This window comes from Meriones unguiculatus, chromosome 3, assembly GCF_030254825.1.
Source record: "Meriones unguiculatus strain TT.TT164.6M chromosome 3, Bangor_MerUng_6.1, whole genome shotgun sequence".
Classification (NCBI taxonomy): domain Eukaryota; kingdom Metazoa; phylum Chordata; class Mammalia; order Rodentia; family Muridae; genus Meriones; species Meriones unguiculatus.
Genome location: NC_083351.1, coordinates 6,543,574 through 6,557,762, shown reverse-complemented (window position 1 = coordinate 6,557,762; position 14,189 = coordinate 6,543,574). Strand labels below are relative to the sequence as shown.

The following is a 14,189-nucleotide window of genomic DNA, read 5'->3' as shown; positions in this document are numbered from 1 at the left end:
AACTTTTAAGAAATAAGTATTTAGAAGATGAAGAAAACATTTTATTTCCACAGTATCCAGGAGGCAAGGGCATCTTTACTCCTAAAGACACCTATGTCCTTGGATGTATTTATCTTAGGTAAGACCGCTTCTCCTGCACTTGTGACTCTGTACCATACCACATGTATGCAGTGTCCTAAGAGGGCTTCAGCTCTCTTGGAGCTGAGGTACAGATACCACGAGCCACCATGTCCTCAGCAAGAGCAGCTGGCACTCTTAGCCTCTGAGCTCTCTCCAGCCTGAGCTCTGACGACTGAAGCAAACACGTTCACTGTACAGGTTACAGGGCGATCACCGTGTCGCCAACCAGCTGGCACACGGCCCTCCCCGCCGCCAGCAGAAACACACACCGTAAGTGTCCACAGTACCTGGGCTGTGTGAGGGAACCTTGCAGCACTAGTGCGGTGTGGGAAATGCACTGTGAGCGGATGTTGCTCAGAAGCTGGCTGACTGCTGGCTGGCTGCACATCTAGAGGAGAGAGGCAACAAGGTAACAAAAACACAAAGAACGGGAGGAGAGCAATGGCTAGAAAAAGGCCTGCTTTCCTCTCCCTATGCTCATAATGGACAAAGCACAGCAAATGTGTCACCACCTGTACCGAGGTCAGTCAGAAGACAGAGCTGAGCCGTGGGGCACACTTACTCCATTTCCTTTTGGGGGAGTTATATCATACTGTGAGACAGAGGTTTTCACATACTAGCCCAGGTTGGCTTCAAACTCACAGGAATCCTCCTGCCCCAGACTCCCAGAGTGCAGAGATGGTAAGTGTGTACCACCCCACCCAGCATTTCTTTGCTTTTGTTAAAATTAAGGACAACAATCTCTGAAGAGGACCCACAAATTTGAAACGAACACAGGGCAATCAGTTTCTAAAGTCAGCCCAGAATTAGACATGAAATGCCAGTAACAAGATAGGGAAGGAGACAGCAGAAGGTGCTGGGCGTGGTGGTGCCTGTCCTGATCCCAGCTGCCAGGGGCAAGTGAGTTCAAGGCCAGCCAAGGCTACACAGTGAGACTCTGTCTCAAAGGGGGTTAGCCTGGTCCTACACTTGTTATTTAATAATTCTGTACAATTACAGCCTCATCCCTGTGGCCATCGCTTACACATACAGGGCTGCCCAGGCAACTGTGAAAACCCAAGCTCACAGACTGCTAGGTTCCTGCAGTCCATTGCACTGGTGCTCTGTAATGTCAGATGTCTTCATAACTGCTACCTCAGGCAACTGGCCATTACTGTTTCAATTTAAGAATGTCCCTGGAACGCTTCATATGTTATTGGCTTAGCTGCCGGCTGATGGGTGTTTTTGAGAGGTAAGGGGGTCAACAGGGCTATGGCTCTGGTTTCAGCAATGCACTGACTGACACAGCAGAACTGGCAGGTAAGGCCTCATAAAAGGAAGCAGGTCGAACAGAGTGTGACTGAGCAGTATAGCTCATCCAAGACTCTTCCTGGTTTTCCTTGCTTCCTGGACACTATGACAACAGCAACTTGGCGCTACCACACCTGCGTACCACAATGTTCACCACCCCCCAGAAACAGTGGATTTAAACATCTGTGAGCACAGTACACCTTTCCTCCTTTGGGCTTCCTGTATGTCGTGTCCTAGCCATGGGAAACTGATGCAATCAGCAATCATTAGGACCACGTAGACAAAGGAGAGTAGCCAAGGCACCCAGACTCATGGCTGAGCTCCGGCATTCTCTCTCCATGGTGACGTGAGTCCTATAAGGGCTGGATTCTGTTGTCACAGACAGGGCTTAAGCTCCAGTATCTAACAGCTGTTCTACAACTACTGACTAACCAATGAACAGCTGCTGCTCCCGGGCCATGGATTAGCACATGCACAACCAGGGTTTGCTTTCTGGTAAACCCAGTTCACAGTACCTTTGGTGCTTTTTTTTCCTCTATTCCAACTCTGTCAAAACACTCAATGAGGTAGTTCAGCATGTCTGTCTCCTTGCAGGTTTCAATGGTGAAGTGGTCACTGTACGAATCCCAGTTACTTGCTCCACCAGAGGCTCCCAAACTTTGGAGAAGAGAAAAAACATTGCCAATGCTTACCTCCTCACGACCATCTCTAGGGAGAAGCTTGCACGCTGCAGCAGAAGCCTGTTAGGAGCCCTGCATCCATGATGAAGCACAAAACACCATGCAGCCAGAATGGAGCTCACCGCTGTTCTGTCTGCTCCCAGGCCAACCGGTGCTCTCTGTTAAACACCTTCTAACCTGTCAAGGGAGCTGGCCTTTCTGCGGATGGCAAGTTACAAACCAGAGGGGCCAGGAACCGCTGCTGAGTGTTGGGCAGCTGGAGTCAACCACAGGTTCATGTGCCAAACCGGGCGGCCTCGCTTGGGCAGACAGGAGCGGCCAGATACTGCTATAATCTGCGCCTCCAGGGGGCGCTATCGGCGGCCGCTAGGACAGTGTCGCCCGTCCGCAGGGCGCCCACACAGACCTCAAGAGACCTCAATCAGCACTGACAACAGGCCAGAACTTACAGAAAACAACAACTTGGACGGAGATAGGAAAGTTTTTGCTATTGAGTTTTCAAAACTTTCAGTGAACAAGGAGAAGTAGAACACTGAAAACAAAAATCTTGTGCGAGGAGTAAGCTGCCGGGGCGTAGTCCCAGGATAGCTTGTTAACCCTACAACCAGAACCCCCACCACGCCTGCAGGGGGCAGTGTGGAACGATGGTACTACTTGTACTAACTAGTCCCACCCAAAGGCCAAACATCACAACGGTGAGGTCCAAGCATACTGAACAAAGTGGAGGTTAACCTCAACCCATCACAAACCAAACTGGGTGTTTCATTACCACACTGATTTCTGTGTTTATATTTAGCACAAAAATCACAAAGAGATTAACACAGAGGAAGAAGCAAGAAATTCTAAAATAAAAGGGAAAAGTTAGGGAAAATATACAAGATGATAAATATGGGAAGAACACGAGGACCCTGCCAGACATGTCTCTCCTTCAATGCCACGCAGACAGAGCATAGAAATTAAATGGCCCAACAAGAACTGAGGCAGCGACAATAGCTACGCACTCAGAGAGGCATGCATAACTAATTTTGGAAAATATACACATTTGGGGAAATGCACACAGCTGATCTGAGAACGGGAGCTGCATGGAAACACCTCAGTGCAGAGAACAGCACTACAAAGCCAAGGCTTTCAGGCCAGAGCCTAACAAACCGTCACTACAATCTCTATTCCTATCTGATAAAAACTCTTAAAGGAAGGAAGGATGGATGCTAAGGGGAACGCTAGACAAAGGGGTTGGCCTCCGGTATGCAGAGAACCTCTGAGACCCAGGACAACGCCGGGCAAGGCAGCCTGGGCTTCGCTGAAGCAGAGGAAATTCATTCTCATGGCAGCAGTGAGTGTTTGGGTGTGCCTTACTCATTAATGGCTTACTCAGGTAGGTCCTAACTGCCTAGACTACAGAAGCATGAACTGTGTGACAAAGCAAAAAGCATAAAGCAACAGATAAAAACCACAAGTGCGCTGAGTGCAGCAAGTCTTGGGAAGCTCTCGAGGAAACCTGCCAGATCCACAGACTTCTGAGTTTACCCGACGGGCTTTGCTAATCCAGCCCTACACCTATGTGTAATTTATAGTAATTTTCCTTGCACAGCTCTCACAGGTGTCAGTGGCTTTTAAAATGAAAACTTTAAACTATTTTCCTGGTAAGCCCACATTCAGTTGCTTTTGATGTCAATAGCTTCTTCCCAGCTGCAGGGAGCGAGTGTAATGGGACAGCAGGCTAGCAGGGGTCTGAGGGACGCAGCCTGCTGGGTGCTGGCTCCTGTGGCTGCGGCCGATGTTACACGCCCTCTCAGCAACACACTCCATGTAACAATCACTGTCACTTCCAACAATCTTGTAAGTGTTCCACAGAATGTGAAGAGGGGTGGGGACACTGGCACACTGGCACACACCTGCAATCCTTACACAGGTGGTACAGGTGGACTAGGTGAGCTCAACCTAGTCACATAGCAAGACCCTATGACAGAGCACATAGAAGTCCATCTATCACGTGCTAGACAACACAAAAGGACCTAGAAAAACAGCAAGGAATTCTCAAAACTAAGAGACGTTCCATGCACGGACAGCAAACAATCATCTGACTTCATCAGAAGAAAGGAAATAAAGGAGAGAAGAACCCTTAACCCAACACAGAAATAGAAAGCCCCGTATCCATCAGTGTGATATTCAAGATGCCAAAGGAAACCATGATCTCAATCTTGGGAGGGCCACACTCATCGACGCTAAGTCAACAGTGTCACTGGTCAAACGACTGCGGATTCTCAGTGCACGCCCAGTGTGAACGCAGCATGGAGAGGGGAGTGGCGGGTACTCATTCGCCAGCGGCAGTGGTCTGGGCCTTCATCCTGGCTGCTTGGGAGGCTGAGGAAAAGAAAGGACGGCGTCCAGGAGGTGGGAACCAACAACAACAGAATCCCCATCTACCACACTAAATAACTTCTCACTTTTATTACTCGAAGGGGGTGATTCGTGACACTTCCAGAACTCTGCCATTCTCGAAATCCTGGAAATGTTTCACACTGAAGTCCCAAGAACAGGTTAAACACTTTTATGCTACCATCTAAGAAAATGTAAGCCATTTTCCACTAACTATACCAACAGCCCAAGTTCTAAGGTGACTGACTACCTCACATAACAGGAACAAGCCAAATATCCAAAAGAAAGGGAACATTCGAAAAATAACACAAGGCTCATCCCAGGCAGACTGAATTACACCTCAAATGTGCAACACTCCTGCTTCTTAAAGGGCTCCACTCTTTTCTTCTCTGAGGGAAATCACACTTTTCCATTTAACAAGCATGTGGGTATGTGTGTGTTTGCACGAGTGTTCACCACTGAGTGCTCTTCCCTCAGGAGCTGTCCACCTGTGTCTTGAGACAGACTCTCGCTGACCTGGAGCTCACTGACCACACTGGATGAATAAACAGGAAGCCAGGGAGATGCTCCTGGGCATTCCTCCCCAGTGCTCGAATCACACACATATGCCACACCAAGTTTTTGAAGTGGAGCTAGGGTTCAAGCGCAGGCTCTCTTGCACGCAGTCTGCTGCCTCAGCTGCTGCCCAGGCCTCCCACTCTCCATGCTTTTAACTCTAGACCTTGGAATGTTGTACTTCCTCAAGCTAGGGCACAGGGTTCATCAAGTTCAAGCAAACAGGGTCGGTCAGCCATGTGCACACTGGCCCAGCCAGTGGTCCTAGGGCTCCCCAGCGAACGCCACAGCCCACAGCGGTCAGCCTCTAAAACCGGACAAGCAAAAACAAATCAACGTGTAAGTGGGACACGGTGAACAAAAGCACAGATCTGCGTGCGGTGAGCACTTGGGCAGCTGTGTGGACCATCCATTCACACAAGCGGGCAGGCGCTGTGTTTCTAATGTGTAACGCACTAAGGTCAGATACCAGCGTCTGAAGGGACGGCACAGAGGCCCACGCTTGAGGAAAGCTAGCAGCAAGCACACAGCTCTGCAGGGACCACGAGGCCTCCAGGCGCTGCGGACAGCACGTGCAGAGCACGCCACCGGCCAGGCCCGCCGGGTCTCGCGGGAGACCGACCATCCTGCCCCGTCTCCCTGCGCTGTGCACACCACCTATCTGTTTGCCTTCCCTTCTCCACGCATGGCCTTCACTGGGATGGCTAGCGGTCAGAAAAGCAAACAAGACCAAATACAAATAAAACACCATTCAATATCTCCTGGACGCCAAGTTACCAAGAAAGAGTTAGGACGCCTTCCTTGTGATATCTGAATCACAGGGAACGTCTTCCCTCAGTCTCTTCCTCAAGAGAAGCAGTTCTCTCCAGAGGAGACATTTTCCTTGACCGCCCCTTTGTCCCTTTGCTTCTTTATTTCAAAATCACACTTATTCATTTCATGTGCACTTTGTGTACACAGTTGTGCACACATGACACAGTACACATTCATTTAATGTGTACGTCTGTGTGAGCATGTGTGTGTACGTGTGTATGCATGTGAAACAGCACAAGTGTGGATGTCAGAAGAAAATCTGCAGAAGGCCTGTTTTTTCCTTTTCTTCCTTCCACTATGTGAGCGAGTCCTGGGATCAAACTCAAATTGTCAAGCTGGTCCTCTGCAAGAGTAGTGTGTGCTCCTACCTACTGAGCCACCCCAGCGCAGGAGTCCAGACTCTGCACATGAGGAAAGCATCTGCTACTTGCCTGTCTGGGCCTGGCTCACTTCATTAATACAATCCTCTGGAGGCATCAAAACCTCCACGTCACGGACTCTGCTGACCCTCCAACAACCAGTGTCTCTAAGTTTTGAGCAGAGAAGTCTTCAGCTGAGAGGCTAGCTTTACTCGAGGTGGTCTGTTTCTTAGTAAGCTACTGTGAGGGATTGCTTGCCAGGTTTCTTAATGTGATCATTCTGTTACACAGAAAAACAACCCATTTCCCTGCATCCTGCCATGTGGCTCACAGCGTTATTAGCGCTCAGAGTTTTCTGGTAGGGTCTTTTAATGTGGACTACAGAGATGGAGGGATGGCTCAATGGTTAAAGTCATTTGCTGCTCTTGCAGAGTATCCAGGTATGGTTCCTAGCACCCACATGGCTGCTCACAAACATCTGGAACTCTAGTTCCAGGGCATCCAACACCCTCTTCTAGCCTCCAAGGGCACCTACATGCTTATAAGTACACATACAGACCACTCAGGCACATACATATGTATACAAAATAATAACTAAATTAGTTTCAAAAAGCTACAGAATCAGGCTGGAGAAATGGCACAGAGATTAAGAATACTAGCTGCTTTTCCAGAGGACCTAAGTTCGATTCCCAGCACCCACATGTCAGTTAACAATTATCTGTAATGCCAGCTCCAGAGGACCCAAGGGTGCCAGGCACCAATATGGTACACAGACACAATGCAGACACCACCCCCCTACATATAAAAGAAAATAAATCTGCATGTCCTGCACATTAAATAATCTGACTTCACTTAGTGTTGGACGCCTTTAATCTCAGCAGGCGGAGGCAGGCAAATCTCTGAGTTTGAGGCTACCCTGGTCTACAGAGTGAGTTCTAGGACAGCCAGGGCTACACAGTGAAACCCTATTTAAAGAAAAACAAACAAGCAAAAAGATAACCTAACTTTTCCTTCCTTATTCATAAGCCGTTTACCTGTTTGTTGCCTTACTGCTCTGGCTAACAACCCCAACACCACAGCAGGAGTGAGTTACAGGGCATCCTCAGCTACGCAACGTTACCCCAGAGACAGCTCAGAACAACACACATGAAGCATTTTTACCACGTGTGGCAAGCCATTCCTATGGATGTCCGCTGTGTGAACTGTAGTCACGTGGGGTTTTAGAGACAGGAGAAAGACACTTTCCACGCAAAAAAAAGAGCAAGTTCTTTTGCTATCTCTTGCTGTTCTCACTTCCACGTAGTCTCAAGTTCTCTATTTGCTTGTGTTAAAATGTTCTGTGACCATCTTCACATACTTTATCTGAACTCTATAAGCAATCTACAGACATTCTAGACTACCTCATCCCAATGTAGCAAAAGCAGCTCGTGCCAGCTGGCTGATAAACATGCTGTAACTGAGTCTGAAAACATTGGCACCTTCTGAGCAGGAGCAGAAGATGCTCAAACTCACAGTGGTGAGGTAACTTGTGAAAAACCAGAGCAGCAGAGACTAGGAAAACACAAGAGCCAAAAACAGTCCAGTGCAGAGGTGCAGAACATGAACTCTGGTTCCACCTTCCTCAGTCTAAGTCTCAGCAAAGAGAGCACAGGCACAATGCTGGGCACCAGTCATTGTACAGTCAGCACTGGTGGCTGCTAAGTGCAGAACCTGGACCTCAGGCAAGATCACATGCCAGGCAGAATCGAGAAAGAGACACGCTAGTAAACCCAGCATGTGATTTGTTAGAGGAAGAATTAAACAAAATATTTCTCCCACAGATAACTTAAGGCAAAACAGATGAAGTACCTTCACCATGTATGGCAAGCCATCCCTGTGGCTGTCTGTGGTGGAACTATACTCACACAGGCCTTTATAGGCAAGAGAAAGACACCAGCCCCGTCTGGGGATATGTACTCGGGAAGTGCTAATAAAATGTACAACCTAATACAAACCCTGACACTCTTTTCTCTCTTCAGGAGCTGTCAAACTTAATGAAGCGCACCCAGCTCCCACTGCAGTCTCTATTCATAGCCTGGAGTTATTTTTGAACTGTGCTGGGCACAAATACGAACTGGGTCCAGAGGGAACTACAGCTGAAGAGCAAAACTGTTAAAACAATAAGTCAGAGGGGTGGAAACAAAGGGTCATTGTATTTGTGGGCTCAAAATCATCTAGAAACCCAGAGTTTTCAACTCTGGAACATTCAGTGGGCCCTGAAGCAAACGGGACACTGCTTCACTGAGACTCAGGAGATGCTCAATGCAACTCCCAGTCAGACGTAAAAGGAGAATCCCAGGTACACTGCACATGTGACCCCACACATTCGTCCAGACTGCCCAGATGGAGCCTGGTCTGGAAGGGATGGACAACCCCCCAATTCCCAGTGTTATTCCTCAGTACCTGTAATCGGTGCAACCCAACTCAGGAATACACTCTCAGTGGATAAACAGAGGGCCCTCATTTCCTCCCTAATGGCTGTTTTGGACAAATGATTCAGTTATGTTCTCTTTCAAGGGCAACAACTGTAAATTGTCTTAGGTGTATCACTTCATCCCAGTGTAAGGCGCTCATACTTCAGTGCATGCTTGCTGGCCTTCCTCAGGTAATGCTACCCTGTGTGGACTCAAAGCAGAGCCCTAAGCAGGCCTCACTACCTAACGTTAGTTCCTTAGCACCTAAAGCACATGCAGGGGTAAGACTCCATTCTGCTGATACCTGAACCCAAACTGGACACAAGAAAAATCATCATCACCACCACCACCTTCATCATCCTCATCATCATGATCATCATCTTCTTCTTCATTTTCTTCATCACTACTGTCCCCAGAAAGTGCGAGGAAGAGGAAGGAGAAAGGATTGTCGTACATACTACCACAATAAAAGCAAAAAAGGTCATCAGGGAACAAAGGAAAGCGAGATAGGAGAAAGACGCTGCTGCATTGCTGTCATTTAAAATAAACTTTACACTTTACTGACTGACATGCAGAAACACAGCGCCTGAGTTACAGAAACACGCAGGTACGTTTGAGAAAAGGGGCACTGGATTCGTGGTGCTGCTGCTTTGTGAGAGACTGGAAATACATGCAATCAGACATCAAGGCATAAAGGCAGGACTCACAGAAAGAGCAGACACCAGTCTAAAACGGCAGCCTGAGCCCCAGTTCTCAAACGCTACACTGACCACAGTCTCTGAGGTTCATTTGTAATAAGGAAGGACCCATGAACTAGATCCCAAGAAATGCAATTCTTTGTTTTTTGTGCAGATGACAGGAAGAGTGATGATAAGGAGGGAGAGAAAGGAGCGTTACAGCACTGCAATCTTCACTTTCTCCACAGTCTGGTAGGATCATGGAGGCAGGGCACATGCCCACCACAGCTAGCGAGCGACACAGGTTAATAACCAATGACTCCCAGAATTCCACTGAGGTCAGTGTCACACAGCAGTTCTTTCCAAACCGTGTTAATTTCTTTTCCCTGCACTACAAGCACACACGCAGCTCTCCTGCAAATAAATACCTAGGAGAGATCCGCAGGGAGAAGGGACGTCTGCTGGCAGCACTGGGCGAGGCGGGAGGGAAGGCTGGGCCCCTGCTGCGGGGCCTCTGTCTGTAGGAGCTGCCAGGCACTGCCCGGGGACTACTTGGGCGGGCAGGGAAGCCTGGGGAGTTAGCCAGAATGGAGGACTGTGGGGTGGGGCAAGGTGAAGAGCCCCACGGGTGCATGACAGTGTAGGGACGATACCTTGGGGATGGTGGCTGGCTTCCGACAGCAGCTCCAGAAGCTGCACTCTGAGGGCTGAGGGATGGGGAAGGTGCAGGCGCCTGGAGGGCTGCGAAGTGAGGGCTGAGGGATGGGGAAGGCCTAGGCGCCTGGGGGGCTGTGGTGTGAGGGCTGAGGGAGGATGGGGAAGGCCTAGGCGCCTGTGGGGCTGCACTGTGAGGGCTGAGGGAGGATGGGGAAGGCACAAGGGTCTGGGGGGCTGCACTGTGAGGGCTGAGGGATGGGGAAGGCACAGGAGTCTGGGGGGCTGCACTGTGAGGGCTGAGGGATGGGGAAGGTGCAGGCGTCTGGGGGGCTGCACTGTGAGGGCTGAGGGATGGGGAAGGTGCAGGCGTCTGGGGGGCTGCACTGTGAGGGCTGAGGGATGGGGAAGGTGCAGGCGTCTGGGGGGCTGCACTGTGAGGGCTGAGGGATGGGGAAGGTGCACGGGCCTGAGGGGCTGCATGGGAAGCTGAGGCAAAGGATGGACTCAGCACTGGCACAAAACTCCACGAACTGGCAGAGGGGGCAGGGCTAGTTTCATAGAGGCTGAATTAGTTGAGAGAGGGAAGAAAGAAGAAAAAAATCAAAGAAAAGCTTAAGATAACTAAAAATAGATAAAGTCAGCTTTTAAAGGATAGCAAAATTATATTACAAACACTAGGAATTGAAATAGATAAGCATTTTTAAAATGACCAGAATCTAACCACATTCATGGAGATGACCCCTTTCAAAGAATAATGCAGCACAGGCAGTCATGAGTGCCTAAAATTTAACCTACTGACAACCTAACCACAGAAAACTAAGGAATACAACCAAGAAAGGGTACCACCTCCAATGGCCACATCCACCCTCTCCCCACCTAAATGTGTCCATGCCACAGATCAACACTGTGAATTGGCCCTCCTCAACATCCTTCCCAGAGGTTTTACTACCAGTGAGGTGAGCAAAGAGAAGCACACTGACCTAGACAAGGAGCCGGCGCCAAAGGAGCCCAAGCTGCAGAACATGGGGCTTGTTCCCGAAGTGGAGCCAGTGTTCAGCGCCAGACTCCTGTCTGGCGACCGAGCTGCTGTGGCAATAGGCTGGGACGTGGCTGTCAGACTGGCAAATGGGTTTTCATCTCGGGTCTGAGTGGACATCATCAGCACTTCCATTAAAATCTGGCCAATCAGATCCTTAAAATCAGAGAACACTGTTGGGAAAGCAGAGTAAAAAGCAGGTTATTCACGGGTCTTCATTTCCACAGTCCTCCAATAAGCCAAAAGAGCCAGAGTGTTCTGTGGTGTGCTCTGGACTGGATTCTCAACAGTGAAAGCATATTCACGGAAAACCCCAAAAATCTATGGTGTTTTCCCCAGTAACTTCTTTTTCTTTTGAAAATTATTTTACATTTATTTGTGTCTGTGTGTGTATATGCACATGTGTGCCCATGTAGGGGTCAGAGGAAACTTTCAGGAGACCCTTAGACCTGCCATGTGGGTTCTGGGGATAGCACTCGGGCTACCAGGTCTAGGAGCAAGCGCCTCTGCCTACTGGGCCATCTCCCTGGCTCAGCCCACACTAATTTCAGAGTTTCGGTAAACAGACCACAACTGTACAAGAAGTTACATCAGAGGAAACTGAGTGAAGCTTATGCATATGCTACGTGAACTTTCCTTACTTTTTTTCTGTAAATATGCGTCTCTCCCCAAACTAAGTTTTATTTAAACCACGTTAGAGCGCAGTCAGGGAGCTCTCACTGATAAACACTAACTGTAAAAAGGGCCAGTCCCTGCTGGAGTCGCCCTTACTATAGTACAACAAATGTAGCAAGGCTCCAAGGTTCTATGAGAGGGTCTGCAGGAGTCGCCAACTGATTTCTGAAGCAGATTCTATAGTCTAGTTTCTTTCTTATTCTTTGCAGCTACTAGTTGATTTGCTGTTGCTGTTTTGATACATTCTAGATATCACTAAATCAAAGCCCTGATCCATGTCAGTTTCCCCAGTTAGAGTTTTAAAGATTAGCACCGATGTGTAAAGAGAGTTATGAGACCCTCAGAGCTGAGAGCATGAGTACCTCGGTCATGGCAAGTCTTTAAAAGCTAAGGCTGCTCAACTCTGCACCTCTAGAGGTGCTAAGAGGCTATCACATCAGAAACCTGCCCACCCCGGGAACACAGAACTTCCACACCCTAAGAAGACAGGATGAACGGAACAGTAACCACAGGAACACTGACTGCCTGGGTGTTTCACCCCACACAGTGAAAACTATTCATGTATTTAGTTTCCTTCTGTGAAAGAGCGATGGCTCAGCAGTTAGAGAGCTTGCTGCTCGTCTACATGGCCCATGCTTGGTTCCCAGTGCCCACTCTGGGTGTCTCACAACCATCTGACACTCCAACTCCAGGGATGGATCCGATGCTCTCTTCTGGCCTCCAGAAGTTCTGAGCACACAGACGTGCACAACACACACACGCCCTTCAACTTACACATAAGCAAAAACACACTAAAAAATCATTCAGCAATAAGCTCAGTGGAAAGGGAAGAAAGTGAGCACACAGCTGCAGTCCCTCAGTGAGGAGACAGAGATGGCCAAGCTCAGAGCCTGCATGCAGGTGCTCTGGCAGAGCCCCACCTTCTTTTGGGTTCTGTTTAAACTGCGCAGAAAGAGAAGAAAGGAAGATGACATCTCTGTCCCGGTCCTTCCAAGAGACGCGGAAGATCTTACAGACCAGCTGTAAGGCCTGCTCTTCAGACACCTCAGGACCTGAAGGCGGCTCCTGGAGGGGAAGACGTGAGAGTTAACCTACAGTAGGAGACACGAGTTAAGGCATTTTATTCCAACTTAATTCATTTATTAACCAGGATATTTTAAGTGCATATAAGCATTCAGCCGGGCAGGTGGCACTATGAACACAAGGCCAGCCTGGTCTACACAAGGCAAGTTTCAAGCCATCCAGAGTTACATGTGAGTTACATCTGTGGACAGGAAAGTAAGTTACAAAATCAATGTCTCATTAAGCTGATGTCATCATTCATGGGAGAGCCTAAAAGAGCAAGAATCACCAGAAAAAGGCCCAGGATGCTATCCACTCACTATTGTGAATGCTAAAGAACCAGGGTTATGTTCTTGGTATACAACTACTTCCCTTCTAGGATTTTTACAACCTTTAACACTTCTCACTAGATTTCATGACAGATACATTATCTGTACATACAAGAGACATAAATAACTACAGGAATAGAGACTGCAGCACAAGGAGGCTACAGTAAACTTCTAACAAGCACCAGCATGTCACCAAAGAGTTCTGTAAACTTCCTATATGGACCACGGGATGCTAAACCTACGTCACTCATGACCTGCAAACCCAAGCCACTCAAGCATAGGGAAAAAAGCTCGGATGGACACAAACAGAAAGGCCTTACCAAGGGTTTACTTGCTGGTGACTTTACATGCTCTTGCTTTAATTACTTCAGAATAAAGCCAGTGATATGATGGGACCTAGCCAGTCATGGTGGCACACATCTTTAATTATCAAACTGAACAAACAGCCAGACAGATCAGTGAGCAGCCTGGTCTACACAGGGAGTTCCAGGCCAGTCACCGTCATACAGCAAGATTCTGTCTCCAAAAGAACCCCAAACCAACCAACCTACCAAAAAAAACATGGACCTAAGCCAAGTAGAATGAGGAACTCTATTGTAGAAAAGAGCTGCGCTGCGCTGCTAAGAAGAAAGACTAAAGCTGGGATGGGTGGTGTGCACCTTTAATCCCAGCCCTTGGAAGGCTACGACAGGTGGATTGCCAGTTCATGACAGCCTGAACTACATAGTGAGAAATTGGGGGAGGGGGAGGACAAGGCTCAGCATTCTTCAGAAGGAAAACCCCACCCCTACACACAGACCTGCAGGCAGCAGCAAGGCAGTGAGCTCACCAGCACTGAAGAGCAAGGCGCCGCCGCATCCTCCTTACTGACCTTGTCACTCAGGCTCCGTTTTTCTCTTCGGTCATTCTCATCCACTTCCATATTTTCGATTCCTGAATCCACATCCACCTGGGACATGCTTTAAGCACAAAAGAGAAACAAGTGCTTCATCTTTTCTAAAACTCCAGCATCAAAGCTGCGTCGAACTTTAAATCAATCAACATTGGTCAGGAAAGCAAAATAACGTTGGTTTTCCTTGTCTTCCATAAATCTAGGAGCTCCTC

At 48.5% G+C, this 14,189-nt stretch overlaps 1 protein-coding gene across 2 annotated transcripts in view; it reads right to left on the bottom strand.

The window, feature by feature from the left end:
- The window catches only part of Ube4b (ubiquitination factor E4B), a 99,204-nt gene that overhangs the window by 42,680 nt on the left and 42,335 nt on the right, over positions 1–14,189 (bottom strand). The window contains exons 4-9 of one of the 2 annotated variants that reach the window (XM_060379056.1): positions 13,957–14,044; positions 12,615–12,759; positions 10,964–11,192; positions 9,755–10,546; positions 1,926–2,067; positions 408–508 (exon numbers count right to left, since the gene is read on the bottom strand). In XM_060379056.1, the coding sequence (XP_060235039.1) occupies positions 408–508; positions 1,926–2,067; positions 9,755–10,546; positions 10,964–11,192; positions 12,615–12,759; positions 13,957–14,044 (1,497 nt within the window). The remainder of the gene's footprint in view (positions 1–407; positions 509–1,925; positions 2,068–9,754; positions 10,547–10,963; positions 11,193–12,614; positions 12,760–13,956; positions 14,045–14,189) is intronic. The other variant, XM_021636209.2, reaches the window with a different exon arrangement.